General features: G+C 48.9%; 1 protein-coding gene across 1 annotated transcript in view; it reads left to right on the forward strand.

Annotated features, from left to right (window-relative positions):
* Positions 1–3,551: 3,551 nt before the first annotated feature.
* Positions 3,552–22,175, forward strand: part of LOC134929520 (protegrin-2-like) — a 29,938-nt gene continuing 11,314 nt past the window's right edge. The window contains exons 1-3 of the mRNA XM_063925119.1: positions 3,552–3,962; positions 18,467–18,568; positions 19,649–19,714. Of these exons, the coding sequence (XP_063781189.1) occupies positions 3,729–3,962; positions 18,467–18,568; positions 19,649–19,714 (402 nt within the window). The 5' untranslated portion in view covers positions 3,552–3,728. The remainder of the gene's footprint in view (positions 3,963–18,466; positions 18,569–19,648; positions 19,715–22,175) is intronic.

A 22,175-nucleotide genomic window follows, 5' to 3' on the forward strand; every position in this document is an offset into this window, starting at 1 on the left:
TTTAACCATATAAAACATGTTAGTGATTTCATTGCGCATATTTAGTAGTGATGAGCGGGGTTCGGTTTTACTCGGTTCTTAAAACGGCATCTTATTGGCTATCCAAAACACGTGACATCCGTGAGCCAATAAGATGCCGTTTTGAGAACCGAGTAAAACCGAGTAAAACCGAACCCGCTCATCACTAATATTTAGCAAAGAGGATTGAGGCCACATGAATTCTGGATTGTGATAGCCAATGGTGAGTGTACGCAGCGACCACACACAGCGGAGTTAGTCTGGATAGTGGGGCTAATTCAGGGGGTAATTCCAAGTTGATCGCAGCAGGAATTTTGTTAGCAGTTGGGCAAAACCATGTGCACTGCAGGAGGGGCAGATGTAACATGTGCAGAGAGAGTTAGATTTGGGTGGGATGTGTTCAAACTGAAATCTAAATTGCAGTGTAAAAATAAAGCAGCCAGTATTTACCCTGCACAGAAATAAAATAACCCACCCAAATCTAACTCTCTCTGCACATGTTATATCTGCCACACCTGCAGTGCCAGTAGCGGCTCTTGCCACGGGCAAGCAGGCTTTTTGCCCGGGGCGCCGCTACCCTGAGGGCGCCGCCGTGGCAAGAGCCGCTACTGCTCCTCGTTCCCTCCCCGCTCCCTGGCTGCAGCGAGCGATGTGTGCGCCCGCTACAGCCGGCATCACTGACTGCCGCTAGAGGTCAAAATTGACCCCTAGTGTCAGTGCGGCGCTGCTATGGGAGAGACGTCATTACGTCTCTCCCATACAGCGGAGCTGGCGTCCGGAGACAGCAGCAGCGGCAACAGCGGTCTGGAAACAGGAGCGAGGCTGGTAAGTATTTTCTTTTTTCTTTTAGGTTTTGAAAGCGTCCTATCACTGGGGGCACAGCTACAAGGGGCCCTATCACTGGGGGCACAGCTACAAGGGGCCCTATCACTGGGGGCATAGCTACAAGGGGCCCTATCACTGGGGGCACAGCTACAAGGGGCCCTATCACTGGGGGCACAGCTACAAGGGGCCCTATCACTGGGGGCACAGCTACAAGGGGCCCTATCACTGGGGGCACAGCTACAAGGGGCCCTATCACTGGGGGCACAGCTACAAGGGGCCCTATCACTGGGGGCACAGCTACAAGGATCCCTATCACTGGGGGCACAGCTACAAGGAGCCCTATCACTGGGGGCACAGCTACAAGGGGCCCTATCACTGGGGGCACAGCTACAAGGGGCCCTATCACTGGGGGCACAGCTACAAGGGGCCCTATCACTGGGGGCACAGCTACAAGGAGCCCTATCACTGGGGGCACAGCTACAAGGGGCCCTATAACTGGGGGCACAGCTACAAGGGGCCCTATAACTGGGGGCACAGCTACAAGGGGCCCTATAACTGGGGGCACAGCTACAAGGGGCCCTATCACTGGGGGCACAGCTACAAGGGGCCCTATCACTGGGGGCACAGCTACAAGGGGCCCTATCACTGGGGGCACATCTACTGGGGGCACTACTACAGGGGGCACATCTACTGGGGGCACTACTTCAGGGGGCACATAGTGGGGCACTATTACAGGGGGCACAGCTACAGGGGGCACATCTACTGGGGGCACTACTTCAGGGGGCACATCTACTGGGGGCACTACTACAGGGGGCACATCTACTGGGGGCACTACTTCAGGGGGCACATGCTGGGGCACTATTACAGGGGGCACAGCTACTAGGGGCACTACTACAGGGGGCACATCTACTGGGGGCACTACTACAGGGGGCAGTAGCTACTTGGGGCAAATCTGGGGCACAGCTACTGGGGTCATAACTGTGGCCACGACCCTCCCCTAGGAAGCCACGCCCCTATTTTTTGCAAACTAACTTTTGCCGGGGGGGGGGCACCAGTGGAAACTTTCGCACTGGGCGCCGCAAGGTGTAGAACCGGCCCTGTGCAGTGCACATGGTTTTGCCCAACTGCTAAAAAAAATTCCTGCTGCGATCAACTTGGAATTACCCCCTCAGTAAGGATCGTAAAAAGTACACATTAGCAACAACTGCGACCAATCGCAAAATTGTGAAAGCATGCCCAAATGGAAAATCTGCAACACTAATTTAATGTTACAAAAACGAAGTGGACTTGCCAAATTTGCTAATTTTTTCGATTAGAATTAAAAATCTGCATTTTTTTTTTGCAAAAAAAATTACACTTAGTCGCATTTTTTGCTTAAAGGTTTCTGATGTCACAATTTAACATCTGCCACACATAACATTGAGCCAACCATGCCTACTGACAGGATGCGTCGAACAACAAGACGAGCTACTTCCGCTGGTGAATCCACAAATGCAGGAGGAAAAAGGAAAAAAATATAGGCCCTCATTCCGAGTTGATCGCTCGCAAGGCGAATTTAGCAGAGTTGCTCACGCTAAGCCGCCGCCTACTGGGAGTGAATCTTAGCTTCTTAAAATTGCGACCGATGTATTCGCAATATTGCGATTACAAACTACTTAGCAATTTCAGAGTAGCTCCAGACTTACTCGGCATCTGCGATCAGTTCAGTGCATGTCGTTCCTGGTTTGACGTCACAAACACACCCAGCGTTTGCCCAGACACTCCCCCGTTTCTCCGGCCACTCCTGCGTTTTTTCCGGAAACGGTAGCGTTTTTATCCACACGCCCCTAAAACGCCGTGTTTCCGCCCAGTAACACCCATTTCCTGTCAATCACACTACGATCGCCGGAGCGATGAAAAAGCCGTGAGTAAAAATCCTATCTTCATAGCAAAATTACTTGGCGCAGTCGCAGTGCGAACATTGCGCATGCGTACTAAGCAGAAAAACGCTGCGATGCGAAGAAATTTACCGAGCGAACAACTCGGAATGAGGGCCATAGTTTTTTATTAATGTTGAAAGTTTACATACGTGACATATAAATGTTTCTTTGTTATTATTAACATTCCTTATGTGATAGTCGGGCAGCGGCCGGATCCATCAGTGTTTGTAAAAGCATTGTCACGCCAGGCGTCTCATCACATAAGCAAGCAGTTTATTCGGGTGTAGTATGGTATGCCGGCGGTCGGGCTCCCGGCGACCAGCATACCGGCGCCAGGAGCCCGACCGCCGACATACTGACAGTGTGGCGAGCGCAAATGAGTCCCTTGCGGGCTTGCTGCGCTCGCCACGCTGAGTGCATGGTGGCGTGCTACGAACGCCACGCTATTTTATTCTCCCTCCAGGGTGCCGTGGACCCTCACGAGGGAAAATAAGTGTCGGTATGCCAGCTGTCGGGATTCCGGCGCCGGTATACTGTGCGCCGGGATCCCGACAGCCGGCATACTGAAGACCACCCGTTTATTCACAGTTCAGACAGGGTTATCACGATAATAACATTTAATTTCTTGTTCTCTCTTCAGCGTAAGATTCATATGGGTTACATAAGGTTACATTTCCTTTCATTTGCTTCACAGGCAATAACAGCATAAACAATGATGTGACAGTATTACAATACAGTACATACCAGCGCAGTCTCTGGGAATCAGTAGTGCGGCTTCCGCAAACTGAGATTCATTTCAGTGTGCTCTCCCCCATTCGCTAGGGGCTCTATCTAAACGGGATCTCTCATGGACACGTTACTGGGGGCCTTGCAATAATAAAGTGGCAGTAACGAAAGCAAATCTGTTTCAACATGAAATCCCGTCCAGAAAAACCTGATCTTACAGAGGAGGAAAGTATATAAAGGATGCGTTTAGAAAACATAGTCAGACACTGGAGGAGTCATCTGCTACAGCACACGATGAGGAGCTGGGGGCTGTCTCTGCTCTTACTCTCTGCAGTCACATTGGACAGCTGTCTCTCTCAGGCTCCAGAATTGGATATCCAGGATGAAACGCGGATATTAGAGGTAGTGAAACGCTTCAACCTACAGAACGATGTGGACTATTTATATAAACCTGAGGAAGGAATTAACCCTGAGGTACAGTATGGGTTCCTTCTCTGTTTAATCTCTTGGTGCTAACAAAATTGCAATATACAGTATTCAGTGGTTTACCAGCCGCAAAATGTTGCTGCGTCTGTAGCGCAGGTCAGTATTATCAGGGACATATATTTCTGGGAACCAGGGGTGGACAGTCTATTGCCAGGACATAGCAAAATGTGGGCACTATATTTACCTCTCCCCTGTCTGTATACCCGCGGCCTACCCAAGGTCAGGAGCGGATCAGAGCTGAGGCTTTTAGTTCTCTGATTGCAATTTTGAAGCACGTGGGGTGGTCAGGACCGGATTATGGCTAGTGGGGGCCCCAGAGCAATGAAGGTGTGGAGGTCCCCATAAATACACACACACACACACACACACACACACTGTCACTGCTATGACTTTGAGAGGAGCAAGAGAGATAGTGAGGGGAGTGAGAGAGAGACAAAGAGGGTGTCAGGGAGAGAGGGGGAGGAGAAGTGAGATCGAGAGAGAGAGAGAGAGAGAGAGAGAGAGGGTATCAGGAAGAAATAGAGGAAAGAAATCTAGTAAGAGGGTATCAGAGAGAAAGAAAGGGTGACGGGGAGAGAGAAAGAGAGAGAGGAGCGGGAAAGAGAGGGAGAGAGAGAGAGAGAGAGGGTGTCAATGAGAGTGAGAGAGGATGTTAAGGAGAGACAGGGTGTTGGAACGAGAGAGGGGAGAATGAGAGAAGGTGTCATGGAGACAGAGGAAAGCAAGAGAGAGAAACTGTGTCAGGGAGAGAAAGAGAGAGTGGGAAAGAGGGAAAAGAGACAGATAGATGAGCCGGATTAAGGCTACGGGGGCCCGGGGCACTTCAGACAGTGGGGCCCCTAATAAAGAGGCAGGTAGATGGGTTATATCAATATATCTCTCATATATATATATTTATATAACCAATCAGCACTCTGTGGACTTTTAATTTAGTGTGAATCGGACTCAGTGGTGGAAGTGGGGCGGTATACGGCGGTATGGTATACCGCCACTTCTTCCACTGACCTGGAAATGAGCACATGAAAGTGCAGCAGGAGGCGAGGGAAGTGGCATCCTGCTGCACATGGTGCTCCCCGTCCCTGCGCGGCAGCCGGCGGCTGTGTAGAGCACTGTAGTAGCTCACAGCCGTTAGCCGCCCACTGACGCCACTCACCAGCCGCCCGGCGCCCACCACCAGCCGCCTGGCGCCAGCCACTAGCCGCCCGACATCACCAGCAGCCCACCGCTCACTGCTGCCAGCAACAAATGAGGTAATGTTCCCCTCCTGTCACCTCTCTCCCTGCTGTCACTGTCATCACTCTCCCTGTCATCACTGTCGTCACTCTCCATGTCGTCACTCTCCCTGTCGTCAATGTCATCACTCTCCTTGTCGTCACTGTCTCTCTCCCTGTCTCTCTCCCTGTCGTTCCAGTGTCTCTCCCTGCCGTCCCTGTCTCTCTCCCTGTCTTCACTCTCTCTCCCTGTCATCCCTGTCGTCACTCTCCCTGTCGTCACTCTCCCTGTCGTCACTCTCTCTCTCTCCCTGTCGTCACTCTCTCTCTCTCTCCCTGTCGTCACTCTCTCTCTATCTCTCTCCCTGTCGTCACTGTCTCTCTCCCTGTCGTCACTGTCTCTCTCCCTGTCATCACTGTCTCTTTCCCTGTCGTCACTCTCTCTCCCTGTCGTCACTCTCTCTCCCTGTCGTCACTCTCTCTCCCTGTCATCCCTGTCATCACTCTCTCTCCCTGTCGTCACTCTCGCTGTCATCCCTGCTGTCACTCTCCCTGACGTCACTCGCCATCATCACTCTCCCTGTCGTCACTGTCTCTCCGCTTGTCGTCACTGTCTCTCCCTGTCGTCACTCTCTCTCCCTGTCGTCCCTGTCGTCACTCTCCCTGTCGTCACTCTCCCTGTCATCACTCTCCCTGTTGTCTCTCTCTCTCCCTGTCGTCACTCTCTCTCTCTCCCTGTCGTCACTCTCTCTCTCCCTGTCGTCACTCTCTCTCTCCCTGTCGTCACTGTCTCTCTCTCCCTGTCGTCACTGTCTCTCTCTCCCTGTCGTCATTCTCTCTCCCTGTCTCTCTCCCTGTCATCAATGTCTCTCTCCCTGTCATCCCCATCGTCATTCACTCTCCCTGTCATCAACTGTCTCTCTCACTCTCCCTGTCGTCAACTGTCTCTCTCCCTGTCTCTCTCCCTGTCGTCGCTCTCTCTCCCTGTCATCCCTATCGTCACTCTCTCTCCCTGTCGTCATGCTCCCTGTCGTCACTCTCCCTATCGCCACTCTCTCTCTCTCCCTGTCGTCACTGTCTCTCTCTCCCTGTCATCACTGTCTCTCTCCCTGTCGTCACTGTCTCTCTCCCTGTCATCCCAGACTCTCTCCCTGTCATCCCTCTCTCTCCCTGTTGTCACTGTCTCTCTCCCTGTCTCACCCTGTCGTGAAACTCTCTCCCTGTCGTCACTCTCTCTCCCTGTCATCACTCTCTCTCCCTGTCATCCCTGTCTTCACTCTCTCTCCCTGTCGTCACTTTCTCTCCCTGTCATGCCTGTCGTCACTCTCTCTCTCCCTGTCGTCACTCTCCCTATCGTCACTCTCTCTCTCTCCCTGTCATCACTGTATCTCTCTATCCCTGTCGTCACTGTCTCTCTCTCCCTGTCGTCACTGTCTTTCTCCCTGTCATCCCAGACTCTCTCCCTGTCATCCCTGTCTCTCTCCCTGTTGTCACTGTCTCTATCCATGTCTCACCCTGTCGTCACTCTCTCTCCCTGTCGTCACTCTCTCTCCCTGTCATCCCTGTCATCACTCACTCTCCCTGTCGTCTCTCTCTCCCTGTCGTCACTCTCTCTCTCCCTGTCATCACTGTCTCTCTCTCCCTGTCGTCACTGTCTCTCTCTCTCCCTGTCGTCATTCTCTCTCCCTGGGGTAAATTTACTAACATTCGTAATTTTCGGAAAAAGGATAAAGTTCAATTACGAATGACATCGAAAGTGTAAAATTGCAACTTTTTTAATTTATTCCGACTAATTTACTAAGCTGTCGTATTCTGCATTTTCATTTGTTCCAATGTCGATGTCATTCGTGTTTTTTTCCCGTTTTTTACGGCAGTGATTAGCAAAACACTGCCGACTTTATCACAATGAATCGCGGCCGGATCTGTGTAATCCGTGCTGGGGTTCATTTTTTTTTTTTTTTTTTGAATAAACACTGAAATCTAAAAAAAAAAATGTGTTGGGGTCCCCCCTCCTAAGCATAACCAGCCTCGGGCTCTTTGAGCCGATCCTGGTTGCTGAAATATGGGGAAAAAATTGACAGGGGTTCCCCCATATTTAAGCAACCAGCATCGGGCTCTTCGCCTGGTCCTGGTTCCAAAAATACGGGGGACAAAAAGAGTAGGGGTCCCCCGTATTTTTAAAACCAGCACCGGGCTCCACTAGCTGGACAGATAATGCCACAGCCGGGGGTCACTTTTATATAGTGCCCTGCGGCCGTGACATCAAAAATCCAACTAGTCACCCCTGGCCGGGGTACCCTGGGGGAGTGGGGACCCCTTCAATCAAGGGGTCCCCCCCCCAGCCACCCAAGGGCCAGGGGTGAAGCCCGAGGCTGTCCCCCCCATCCAATGGGCTGCGGATGGGGGGATGATAGCCTTTGTTGAAAAAATGAAAGATATTGTTTTTAGTAGCAGTACTACAAGTCCCAGCAAGCCTCCCCCGCATGCTGGTACTTGGAGAACCACAAGTACCAGCATGCGGCGGAAAAACGAGCCCGCTGGTACCTGTAGTACTATTACTAAAAAAATACCCAAAAAAAGACAAGACACACACACCTTGAAAGTAAAGATTTATTACATACATCCACACAAACATACATACATACTTACCTATGTCCCCACGCAGGTCGGTCCTCTTCTCCAGTAGAATCCATGGGGTACCTGTTGAATAAATTATACTCACCAGCTCCAGGGTCCCAGGCTCCTCGGAGAATCCTGTTGTTATCCACGTACTTGATTAAAATAAAAAAACGGAGACCCGAGCCACGCACTGAAAGGGGACCCATGTTTTCACATGGGTCCCCTTTCCCCGAATGCCAGAAACCCACTCTGACTTCTGTCTAAGTGGGTTTCTTCAGCCAATCAGGGAGCGCCACGTTGTAGCACCCTCCTGATCGGCTGTGTGCTCCTGTACTGACTGACAGGCGGCACACGGCAGTGTTACAATGTAGCGCCTATGCGCTCTATTGTAACCAATGGTGGGAACTTTCTGCTCAGCGGTTGACCGAAAGTGACCTCACCGCTGAGCAGAAAGTTCCCACCATTGGTTACAATGGAGCGCATAGGCGCTACATTGTAACACTGCCGTGTGCCGCCTGTCAGTCAGGACAGGAGCACACAGCCGATCAGGAGGGTGCTACAACGTGGCGCTCCCTGATTGGCTGAAGAAACCCACTTAGACAGAAGTCAGAGTGGGTTTCTGGCATTCGGGGAAAGGGGACCCATGTGAAAACATGGGTCCCCTTTTAGTGTGTGGCTCGGGTCTCCGTTTTTTTATTTTAATCAAGTACGTGGATTACAAAGTGATGCTACGAGGAGCCTGGGACCCTGGAGCTGGTGAGTATAATTTATTCAACAGGTACCCCATGGATTCTACTGGAGAAGAGGACCGACCTGCGTGGGGACATAGGTAAGTATGTATGTATGTTTGTGTGGATGTATGTAATAAATCTTTACTTTCAAGGTGTGTGTGTCTGGTCTTTTCTTGGGTCTTTTTTTCGTAATAGTACTACAGGTACCAGCAGGCCCGTTTTTCCACCGCATGCTGGTACTTGTGGTTCTCCAAGTACCAGCATGCGGGGAGGCTTGCTGGGACTTGTAGTACTGCTACTAAAAACAATATCTTTCATTTTTTCAACAAAGGCTATCAGCCCCCCATCCGCAGCCCATTGGATGGGGGGGACAGCCTCGGGCTTCACCCCTGGCCCTTGGGTGGCTGGGGGGGGGGCCCTTGATTGAAGGGGTCCCCACTCCCCCAGGGTACCCCGGCCAGGGGTGACTAGTTGGATTTTTGATGCCACTGCCGCAGGGCACTATATAAAAGGGACCCCCGGCTGTGGCATTATCTGTCCAGCTAGTGGAGCCCGGTGCTGGTTTTAAAAATACGGGGGACCCCTACTCTTTTTGTCACCCGTATTTTTGGAACCAGGACGAGGCGCAGAGCCCGATGCTGGTTGCTTAAATATAGGGGAACCCCTGTCAATTTTTTCCCCATATTTCTGCAACCAGGATCGGCTCAAAGAGCCCGAGGCTGGTTATGCTTAGGAGGGGGGACCCCACGCAATTTTTTTTTTTAAAATATGCACTTTCCCACCCCTTCCCACTGATATGCATGCCTATCCAATCACGGCTCAAAAAAGCAGGTCTGCTTTTTTTTAGCACTTTTTTATGAGTTGTAATTTTTCACGGCAGTGTTTTGTTTTTTTTGCTTTGCACTTCTTAGTAAATGACCGATATTCATACTTAAACAGCCGCGTTTTGACCGATGGTGTATTCATTCGTAATTTTTTTGTTGGACTTCCAAAAAAATACGAATGCCCTCATCACTGCCGTGATTTGAGTTTAGTAAATTACCGAGATGACACTTTGAAGAAAAAACGGCATCTCGGTCAAAATCGGGATCTTAGTAAATAAAAACCCCTGTCTCTCTCCCTGTCGTCACTGTCTCTCTCTCTCCTTGTCGTCACTGTCTCTCTCTCTCCATGTCGTCACTCTCTCTCTCTCCCTGTCATCACTCTCTCTCTCTCTCTCCTTGTCGTCACTCTCTCTCTCTCTCTCTCTCACTGTCGTTACTGTCTCTCTCTATCCCTGTCATCACTCTGGCTGTCCCTGCTGTCACAATTTCAGCTCATTCAGTGTGCTATAATGTGAATGTCGGCTCATTCAGTGTGCTACAAGGTGTGAATTTCGGATCATTCAGTGTGCTATAATGTGAATTTCAGATCATTCAATGTGCTATAATGTGAATTTCGGGTCATTCAGTGTGCTACAATGTGTGAATTTCGGATCATTCAGTGTGCTATAATGTGAATTTCGGATCATTCAGTGTGCTACAATGTGAATTTCGGATCATTCAGTGTGCTTCAATGTGAATTTCGGATCATTCAGTGTGCTATAATGTGAATTTCGGATCATTCAGTGTGCTATAATGTGAATTTCGGATCATTCAGTGTGCTACAATGTGAATTTCGGATCATTCAGTGTGCTACAATGTGAGTGAGATGCAGCAAAACACAGGGATTAGTTTTATATACAGTATGTACAAAGTTGCAGATGAAGCACAATCTAACTTGGCGTGACAGAGAGCTGCGGCAGTTGCATCATAGCACTTCGTATACAGATTCAGACACTGAAACAGTGAATCCTTGTTAAGCTGTTTTGTCACACGGAACCCGGAGCTCTAAGGGCTGTTTGGCGCAATTTTCACAGCAGTATATGAGGACATATCCATAGCTGCAGTGGGGACCTGTCAGGAACTGGTGCAGAATCCAGATTTCGGGATCAGGTACCAAGTGGTTGAATGTCAGGAACTGGTGCAGAATCAGGAATTCGGGATCAGGTACCAAGTGGTTGACGTTACCCAGAACAGAGGCGCGGAGTCTAACACGCCGGGAGGTTTTCACCAGGGAACCCCGCAAGGGGATATGGACTTCGCGGCTTCCGACGTGCAGGTCGCGGCCCCCTGTCTGGGTCACTTGATAGTTACCTGAACTGGACTAGAGTTATTGTAGAGGTGTTGTATATGACCAACCGCAGGGATACACAGGAATAAACAGGAACTGGAGAAGGTGGCAGGGTGCACATGGCCAGATGGTACGCTGGGGCCGTGCAGATGGAACAGCAGCAGGCACTCCAGGGGTGACACAGGAGGTAGCGGCACACGGACGGACTGGGGTGCAGACACCTGGAGACAGTGTAACGGCAGTCAGCAGACTAAAGTCGTCAGCAAGATGTTGAAGCTGGAATTCAATACTGGAACAAGGCAATACCCACTGGACAGATGAACTGAGACCAGAGATGAACCAGAGAACAGAACACCACATGGAGTAGCTATAACTGTCAAAGCCTCTTGGGATTGAGAGGCTTAAAAGAACAGGCTGGACCAATCAGTTGTGAGCACCAGACAGGCTCCCAGTAATTGATATAACATGCAGCTGCAGTACAGACTGAGCAGGCTGACAAGCTGAATAGTAGTTTTCAGGTAACGAGCTGTAATTACAGAATCCAGACACCTGTGAAGTCAGTTGCTGAGTGCAGGAGCTAAGGCAATGGGAGACAACTATGCAGGAGCTAGCTGTGACCTGTAGTTCCACAAACTGAAGCAAAGGTAATTTATAACAATAACAAACATGAGTGCTCAGGATTGTAACAGTACCCCCCCCCCCCCCCCTTGAAGAGGGGTTAAGAACCCCTAGAACCAGGCTTATCCGGAAATTCACAGAAGAAAGACCTCTTAAGTCTGGGTGCATGAAGAAACCGCTCTGGTACCCAGGTTCTCTCTTCCGGACCGTAACCCTTCCAATGCACGAGGAAATGAACTTGACCCCTCCTGAACTTGGAATCCAGAATCTTTTCCACAACAAACTCCTTGTGACCTTGGATTAACACAGCGGCAGGCCTTCTGGAAGGAGATCTTCTAAATCTCTGGGACACAAATGCTGGTTTCAACAAGGAACGGTGGAAAGTGTTATTGATCTTAAGTGATTTTGGTAAAAGGAGTCGAAAGGCTACTCGATTAATCTGTCTAATAATCCGGAATGGACCAATGAACCTAGGCCCAAATTTTTGAGAGGGCTGGCGTAACTTGATATTTCGAGTGGACAGGCACACCATGTCACCCACTTTAAAAGTAAAAGGTCTTCGTCGTCTGTCAGCAAATTGTTTGGAACGAACAGAGACTTGGTGAGTGCCAGACGTACTCTCCTCCAAATTTTCCTCAGACGTGCTACAGGATCAAGGGAAGAAGTCTGTTGCTGCAGGATGTCAAAAGCGTTAGACCAAGGATGGAACCCAGAGAGACAAAAGAAGGGTGACATGGATGAAGAAGAGTGACTGGAATTATTATATGCAAATTCAGCAAATGCCAGATGGTCCACCCAATCGTTATGGTACTTGGAAACATAACAACGGAGACACTGTTCAAGAGACTGGTTCACTCGCTCAGTCTGTCCATTGGATTGTGGATGATAACCAGAGGACAGACTAAGATTAATATCCAAGGCTGAACAGAAAGCTCGCCAGAATTGAGCAATAAACTGAGTTCCTCTGTCGGAGACGATGTCCTGTGGTAATCCATGTAATTTAAAGATATGTTGGATAAACAAGGTTGCCAATTCCCTGGCACTGGGGATCTTGCGAAGAGGAACAAAGTGAGCCATCTTACTGAACCGGTCTACCACAACCCAAATGGTATTGTACCCCGATGACTTAGGAAGATCAACCACAAAGTCCATAGAAATATGGGACCAAGGTCTTGAGGGAACCGTAAGAGGCATAAGATGTCCCATGGGAGCTTTACGAGGAGTTTTATGTTGAGCACAGATCTCACAAGCAAGAATGAACTCTCTAACATCTTGATACATAGAAGACCACCAAACTGAGCGAGACAATAAATCCAGGGTCTTAGAAATCCCTGGATGCCCAGAGACTCTTTTTACATGAAGTTCCGATAAAACTGCTTTCCTGTACTCTTTAGGGACAAAGAGGAGTCTTGAGGGAGTCCCCATGGGTGCAAGAGACTGTTTGGCTTGAATCTGGGAGACTAAATCTTGAGCAAGACCAGCATGGATTTTGGAAACAGGAATAATTGGTTCAGAAGAGCAGGATGAATTTTGAAATGGAAGGAAGCTTCGTGACAAGGCATCTGCTTTAAGATTCTTCGATCCTGGACGATAGGAGATCACATAGTTGAATCTAGTGAAGAATAATGCCCATCGTGCCTGTCTTGGATTCAGTCTCTTGGCTGATTCAATATAGGATAGGTTTTTATGGTCAGTGAGGATTGTAATCACGTGTCTCGCCCCTTCCAACTAATGCCTCCATTCTTCTAGAGCCCACTTGATAGCAAGCAGTTCACGATTTCCAACATCATAGTTGGCTTCGGCAGGAGAGAATTTCTGGACAGGAAAGAGCACGGGTGAAGTTTAGAATCCACTGGATCTTTCTGCGATAGGACTGCTCCCACTCACACTTCAGAAGCATCCACTTCCATAACAAAAGGCAGGTCAGGATTTGGATGCCTAAGAACAGGTGCAGATATAAAGGCTTTTTTTAACTTGAGAAAAGCTTGTAGAGCTGAAGGTGACCAATGTGACAGATCCGCACCTTTCTTGGTCAAAGCAACAATAGGTGCAACAATGTCTGAAAATGAACGTATAAATCTCCCGTAATAATTAGCGAACCCAAGATAGCGTTGTATAGCTTTAAGGTTAGTAGGTTGTGCCCAATCTTGAATTGCTTGAAGCTTACTGGGATCCATGGAGAACCCCTTGGGAGAGATGATGTAGCCTAAGAAAGCGACTTCCTTCACTTTGAATTCACATTTTTCTAACTTGGCGTATAGATGGGGCTCCCGGAGCTTTTGCAACACCATCTGGACATGGACTCGATGCTGCTCAAGTGACCGTGAATATATCAGGATGTCATCCAAGTAGACCACAACAAATTTTCCCAGGAATTCTCGGAGCACATTATTGATAAAATCTTGGAAGACGGCAGGAGCATTTGACAATCCAAATGGCATAACAAGGTATTCATAATGCCCAGAATGAGTGTTGAAGGCCGTCTTCCACTCGTCACCGGCCTTAATTCGTATCGATTATATGTCCCCCGAAGATCAATTTTGGAGAAGATTTCCGCCATCCGGAGTTGATCAAACAACACGGAAATCAAAGGCAAAGGATAAGAATTCTTAACAGTGATTTTGTTGAGTCCTATATAATCAATGCAGGGACGTAAGGAGCCGTCCTTTTTTGCCACAAAGAAGAATCCTGCTCCTACTGGTGATTTTGAGGGACGAATAAACCCTTTGCTTAGGTTCTCCTGAATATAGTCCTCCATGGCTTTAGTTTCTGGCAAAGAAACAGCATATAATCTACCCTTAGGTAATTTATCTTCGGATACCAGACTGATGGCGCAGTCGTAAGGTCGATGGGGGGGGAGAGTATCCGCCTTTCTTGGAGAAGACATCCGCAAATTAATGATATGGAGTCGGTAGCCCCTCTGGTATAACTTGAGAGCATCGCACTGGCAAGGACAGACATCTTCCTGTACATTCTGTTCCCCACTGTAAGAGTTCTCCTGTCTTCCAGCAGATAGATGGATTATGGGATTTCAACCATGGAAGCCCTAGGACTATGGAGGCCATGGGGCAATTGACAAGGAGGAAATTAATCTTCTCTGAATGCAGAAGACCAATAATTAAATGAACAGGAGGAGTTTGCTGAGACACTTGCCCACTGAGGAGGGGGTTACCGTCAAGGCCACAAATAGTCACAGAAGGCTTCATCTTTAGAATAGGATTGTTCCAGGACCGGGCGAAAGAGATATCCATAAAGTTGGCAGCTGCACCACAATCAACAAAAGCCTTGACTGCAACTTGCTGAGTGGGTAGACTAATTTGAACCGGAAGCAAAACTGAATTTTTTGGAGAGATTCCAGCCAGACCCAGGAGTAACTCCCCTTTTACCCCTGGGTCTTGTCTTTTCCCGACTTCAGGGTGCAAACATTAGCAAAATGACCCTTTGCTCCACAATATAAGCATAGGCCCATCGATCACCTACGAGATTTTTCCTGAGCAGAAAGACGAAAGGCTCCAAACTGCATGGGTTCACTGGAATCTTCGGCTTCTTCCAAGGCTACTGCTGAGGGAGATGGTGACCCTCCACTTTTCTCCATCCTCTGTTCCCTGATCCGACGATCTACTCAAATTGCTAACTGCATGAGCTTGTCCAGGGTTTCAGGAGTAGGATACTGGACAAGGTAGTCTTTAATTTGCTCAGTGAGGCCTAAGCGTAACTGACTTCGGAGGGCTGGGTCATTCCAACCACTATCACCTGCCCATCTGCGAAACTCAGTGCAGTATACCTCGGCCGTGTTTTTCCCTTGTCTCAGGGCTCGCAAGTGAGCCTCTGCAGAAGCTGCTTGGTCCGGGTCATCATAAAGAATTCCTAGGGCGCTAAAAAAGGCATCCACTGTGTGCAAGGCGGGATTCTTCATTTTTAATCCGAACGCCCAGGACTGGGGTTCCCCCTGCAGGAGGGAGATGATGATACCTACTCGCTGAGCCTCAGAACCAGACGATAATGTCCGGAGTCTGAAATATAGCTTGCAGCTATCACGGAAATTCTGGAACTGTTTCCGGTCACCTGTAAACCGATCTGGAAGATGCAGCTTTGGTTCAGGCCCAGGAGCTCTGGTTACAACCAATGACCTGCTGGTTTCTTCCTGGGTGGAAACTCGGAGCTTTAGATCTTGCAGTTGCAGCGTCAAATTTTGTATTTGACCAGCCAAGATTTGAGCCGGATTTTGCTGTGACGGGTCCATGCCCAGGAAGTGGTGGGCCAGTTATAATTTCAGGAACTGGTGCAGAATCCGGAATTCGGGATCAGGTACCAAGTGGTTGAATGTCAGGAACTGGTGCAGAATCCGGAATTCGGGATCAGGTACCAAGTGGTTGACGTTACCCAGAACAGAGGCGCAGAGTCTAACACGCCGGGAGGTTTTCACCAGGGAACCCCGCAAGGGGATATGGACTTCGCAGATTCTGACGTGCAGGTCGCGGCCCCCTGTCTGGGTCACTTGATACCTGAACTGGACTAGAGTTATGGTAGAGGTGTTGTATATGACCAACCGCAGGGATACACAGGAACAAACAGGAACTGGAGAAGGTGGCAGGGTGCACACGGCCAGATGGTACGCTGGGGCCGTGGAGATGGAACAGCAGCTGGCACTCTAGGGGTGACACAGGAGGTAGCGGCACACGGACGGACTGGGGTGCAGACACTTGGAGACAGGGTAATGGCAGTCGGCAGACTAAAGTCGTCAGCAAGATGTTGAAGCTGGAATTCAATACTGGAACAAGGCAATACCCACTGGACAGATGAACTGAGACCAGAGAGGAACCAGAGAGCAGAACACCACATGGAGTAGCTATAACTGGCAAAGCCTCTTGGCATTGAGAGGCTTAAAAGAACAGGCTGGACCAATCAGTTGTGAGCACCAGACAGGCTCCCAGTAATTGATATAACATGCAGCTGCAGTGCAGACTGAGCAGGCTGACAAGCTGAATAGTAGTTTTCAGGTAACAAGCTGTAATTACAGAATCCAGACACCTGTGAAGTCAGTTGCTGAGTGCAGGAGCTAAGGCACTGGGAGACAACTATGCAGGAGCTAGCTTTGACTTGTAGTTCCACAAACTGAAGCAAAGGTAATTTATAACAATAACAAACATGAGTGCTCAGGATTGTAACAGGATGCAACAAACCTGGCCTTGTACCCAAATCTCCTTTCTTGGTAGAGGTACATTTGTTCATATAAATGTTCCAAGACTGGGATGAAGACTTCTGTGCGCCTTCAGTTGCAACCATGGGACGTTCCTTCGAAACTTGTCCCAGCCCCATGCTAGATGCAGAATCTCTGTCAGCTAGATTGTGTGTCCGGACTGGAGTCTAGGGTTGGAGTAGGAGAGGAAGCTGTGTGCAAGAAGCTAAGCGGTGTAATGAAGTTCCTGCACATGGACTGGATCTCTGATAGTTCTGTGGGAACTCTAGGAAATGCTAGAGGAATTAATATATCTGTGGACGTTCCTTCGAAACTTGTCCCAGCCCCATGCTAGATGCAGAATCTCTGTCAGCTAGATTGTGTGTCCGGACTGGAGTCTAGGGTTGGAGTAGGAGAGGAAGCTGTGTGCAGGAAGCTAAGCGGTGTAATGAAGTTCCTGCACATGGACTGGATCTCTGATAGTTCTGTGGGAACTCTAGGAAATGCTAGAGGAATTAATATATCTGTGGACGTTCCTTCGAAACTTGTCCCAGCCCCATGCTAGATGCAGAATCTCTGTCAGCTAGATTGTGTGTCCGGACTGGAGTCTAGGGTTGGAGTAGGAGAGGAAGCTGTGTGCAGGAAGCTAAGCGGTGTAATGAAGTTCCTGCACATGGACTGGATCTCTGATAGTTCTGTGGGAACTCTAGGAAATGCTAGAGGAATTAATATATCTGTGGACGTTCCTTCGAAACTTGTCCCAGCCCCATGCTAGATGCAGAATCTCCGTCAGGATGTGGCCTCCAATGTGTGAGAAAATAGGGTCGATCCAATTAGCCGCGAAGGGTGTGATGTGTCGTTGCCGCAGCGCTTCAACGCCGGCAATGGCACCCGATCTCGCGCCCTTTGCAGGCTGAAATCAGCCCCAATTCGCACACAATTGTTCGGACATCTATGTGGGGGGAGCACTTTTGTGTGAATTCAGGCGGCCGTAAAGTGCGACAGCTACTGCGATAATTTGCACCAGCGGGATCATCGTGGCTAATTGGATTGACCCCCTAAGTACAGTATCTGAGTTTACAATGACTCCTGTGACATGCCCCCGACCTCCCATAACTCACATCTGTGCATCGGAATAACCTCTGCCTGGAAATGCCCCGTACATTTCCATGCGGCACAAGTGGTCCTGCCACTCTGGATGACATCATTATGGGGCACATGCACTGTGCGACTCTTTATGGATTTAGACACATGCGTCTTTGAAAAACACTGAGAACGTTCTAGTTTGTTCATATTTTGGGTTTTAAGCCATTTATTTAGGACTCTATTCAGGTTCAGTTGCAGATTCTGGTAAAAAGCATGCTGGGGTCCACCCAGCGCACGGCAAGGCCTACCAGCATGCTAATTGGCGGACAGTGGTCCACCGCCATTTTTCGGGTTGCAGAGGCTGAAAATGCTCCAACCCCACCCCACCCCCGTTTTTGTGACCACACCCCCGCAACGCTGCCCCACTGCTGTCAATTTGTTATTTATTTACTGTAATGCTAAGTTTGTCTCCCTGTACTGTCCTTTGTACGGCGCTGCGTAACACTTGTGGCGCCTTATAAATAAAATGTAATAATAATAATCACATCGCGGTTGTATCCTTCTGGTTTGCAACCACAATGTGAGAACTCACGTATTCGCACAGCGGTCTCTGTGCACGCGCAGTAACCTGAATGAGGCCTTTAGTTTGCTGCATTTTTTAAAGTCCCATTTTACAGTAGACGGAGGTTAATTGAATATTTCAGGTTTTATATTTATACTTTCTTCATTACTGAAAAAAATGGCAGCAATGATTATTTCCGTATCACAAACTGTCCTCCAATCTGAACCAAACGCAAGGCACTGATATCTACTCTGCATCACAAGAGGAAGCAGTATCTTCATCTCTGCGTCTATAAGAGCGGACATTGCTAACGCTTCCCATTATTTTCTCTGCAGGACGAGCGGAATCCCCGGAAACTGAAATGTACAATAAAAGAGACGGTCTGCCCCAGACATGCAAAAAGAGATTTACTAAAATGTGATCATCAAAAACAGGGGGTAAGTATTCAGGAGAAGGTAAATAACATGTATATATTATAATGAACTGAGTTGTGTATTTCTGTCAGATATATACAGTATGAAAGTGTCAAATTCCTCATGAATTCAATAATAAAACATTATAAAATAAATATAAATAATGCTGCACTAAGGGAGGGATGTACTAAGAGAAAAATACGGTAAAATACGGTTTTGGGGGGTTTTACCGCATTTTCAAATGTACTAATACCCCACCGCCGGTTTTTCGCCACCCAGGGTATCGCTGGATGGCGATACCATATAGAAACCTATGGGCTTCTTATCACCAGCCGCCACAACCCGCCGCCTCTGCCGCCCCCACCACAGATGCCTCCTCCCCATTCCCCCCGACATGCCTTCCTCCAGGCAGCCCTGGACCCGGAAGGTAAACTCCTCCCCCTAGCAACGCAGCCGGAGGTCCTACCAAGTGTGTGTGGGGGGGGGGGGAGCCAGGGACACCCTGCTGCCTTGCTCCTGGCAGCTGAGGAGAAGGAGACCCCAGGGAGGTGACGGAGACCCCCCGCACACCACCGCACAGGTATCGCGGGGGGGCTCCATCACTGCATTGCAATGTTAATCGCATATGTTAGTACATATGTGATCAACATTGCTGCGAGGGGGGAGATGTATGTTAGTACATCCCGCCCTAAGTGATGTCACTGTGTAATAAGAAGCTTATTTCCCTGACGTTCTCCTATAGCTGAGCTGTGTATCAGCAGCACTGACCTGCGCGGCAGATTCATGTGTCAGGCTCAGTATTTGTATATCGGGGCTTTCCCCGCAGGAAGCTTCGCAGTACGAGCAGGTGCCCCGCACAGCCGAAACCGGTGCTCCTGGCTATACAAAAAGCCAGGGAAAGTGGCTGGGGCAGAAGCACTAAGATGGCCGTGTCCTGAACGTGGCATGTGTAAAGTGACAGAGTTGAGTGTGATTAATGTGAGGAGAGCGGTCACATTTCCTTACAGCGTTATGATGTGTATCTATACGCTGTCACATGTCCTGTGAATGCGGCGTTGGAGCGACAGGACACTGTTACTAATTATTATGTATTGGGTTTTGCAGAAGGTTCAGAAATGCACCATCGTGTTGGCTGAGACAGACGCAGACGCAGATGAGATAACGTGCCAGGTAAGAGACTGATGGTCAGTGATACATAGAGATATAGCCCAAAAAGGTGTACGGACAAACAGCGTATTTATGCACATAGGCAGAACTGTGCGCACTTCCGTAAGGGGGATGCAGGGGACATCCGGTCACTATACCGACGCCGGGATCCAGAACAGTGAATAATAGCCTACCGGTCAGCATGCCAACCAATGCAAGCCACCGAGCCGGTTGTGTGGTGAGCCCATCTAAAAGCCAGGATCCCGGCGTCGGTATGGTTACTGGTGGTCTCCCAACGGCCGGTCACATATTACCAGCCCCCCATAAGGGTAGCATCTGTGTGCAGCATTTGTACCTGGCTTACTACCAGTCACCGCCATCAGTGTGTACTTACCTCTGGTGTGACAGGTATACGCTCTGACCTGCAGGCCTGGAAATGATGCATCTGTATTACAGAACTTTCCCTATGTGAGAACGCCCTCCCCGCGCCCGTCCTGCCTCTCTGGACTTAAAGTCTGATACAAGCAAAATGCTTGTGGGCCTGTATAGCCGCGTGTGCGCTCGCTATCGGAGCATGTGCAGGACTGATTCACACAAATAGCGCTGCACAGATAGGCGTACGTTCACCATTGCGTCAGTCCTGAAAGTGCGCGGTGTAGCTAGGCATATAATATACATCACATGCAGTTGTCGCATGTCACATATCCCCTATGCAGATGTGGACGGATTGTGCATCGGTGCAGCTTACATGCATGGTAATGCGGCAGGAGGTGTCTGTTATATCGATGGCTCCTGCATGCAGATCCAGTGCTGCACCCTACGACGCTGCATCTGATCACATCTTACACCATTGGCCGGCTCAGTGACCCATTAAGTCACGCAAGCCGTGAGCTGCAGCTCCGACCAAGAGGCCAGGAAATCTCCATCTTCCCGCGGAGATCCGGGCCTCCCCGAAAATGGAGGCAATACGCTCTTCCCTGCCCCCAATTGGCTGCAGACTGTCAATCTACTGACGTCAGCAGCCGTAGTAACATAGTATCTGAGGTTGAAATAAGACAATTGTCCATCGAGTTCAACCTATTTGTTGTGTCCTATGCTTGATGATTTGACTAAAATTTCTGACTGATGTTGATGTCAGCCGTTGCATTTTATCCCTATTTATAGTAACTATAATGCATGACTATGCACCATACCCCTGGATATCCTTATCCATTAGGAATTTATCTAACCCATTCTTAAAGGTGTTGATAGATTCCGCCATTACAACTCCCTCGGGCAGGGAATTCCAAAAACGTATTGTCCTTACCGTGAAAAAGCCTTTACGCCGTATTGTGCGGAATCTCCTCTCCTCTAACCTGAGCGAGTGTCCACGAGTCCTCTGTGTTGATCTAACCAAAAACAGGTCCCACGGAAGCTCTGTGTATTGTCCCCTTATATATTTGTAGATGTTGATCATATCCCCTCTTAGTCTCCGCTTTTCCAGTGTAAACATGCCTAGTCTTTCAAGCCTTTCCTTGTATTCCATCATCTCCATGCCCTTAATTAGTTTGGTCGCCCACCTCTGAACCTTTTCTAGCTCCAGGATATCCTTTTTGTAGTACGGTGCCCAGAATTGTACACAGTATTCAAGGTGTGGCCTCACTAGTGATTTATATAATGGGAGTATAATACAATGCAATGCAGGACCCGTGTCGCACGTGTGCAAAGTACAGAACATTGGTAGTTTGCTCTATGTGCCTCAGATCCGATGAGATCTGCCCATTGTCAGTTGTCCTCCATACTGACGGCACAGCCGGCATGCTGCAACTTCATAATGTATGACCCCACAGGCCAGCTACCATGAATCTGTATAAGTTATACATGTTGAGTATCCCTTATCCAACATTCAAAATCCCACATATGTGGGTCCCCTACTGAGATAATGACATATGTACTATATATATATATATATATATATATATATATATATATAATACAGGTTCTTTCACACTAGTGAAAAAATTATAGCACTCTCCAGACTTCAAAATCAATTAATCAAAATATGGAAAATTTTAATGTAAAGGTAATCTCACAGTTCCAAAGTGGTTTTCAAAAACGATCTCCAACGTTTCGGTCCTCAGCGGGACCTTTGTCAAGTAATGTACAGTCTAGTCAGCAGTGTCAGCATCACAACAAGCGTCAATATGGCAGGAAACTGGAGACAGAGATATTGCCTCACCGGCCCCTGCTAAATACCCTTCAAAAAAGCGCAAAAAAACACAGAACACGCCCCCATCACGGCCGGGAGCCGTGTGGAACGCACTGGTAGAACGCAGACGCGTCACTTCCGCCAGAAGTGGGCTGCGTCCCTAGGTAACAATAGGATCACGGGCACAACCTGCGAGTGGACTGCATGTGCGGAACGCATTGCGTCACTTCCGGTGTCACCGTAAGTGAGCAATCTCCATGGGGATCGAGGTAAATAACAGGTTCAATGTTTGCGGAC

The sequence above is a fragment of the Pseudophryne corroboree genome, chromosome 5, assembly GCF_028390025.1.
Source record: "Pseudophryne corroboree isolate aPseCor3 chromosome 5, aPseCor3.hap2, whole genome shotgun sequence".
NCBI classification, from domain to species: domain Eukaryota; kingdom Metazoa; phylum Chordata; class Amphibia; order Anura; family Myobatrachidae; genus Pseudophryne; species Pseudophryne corroboree.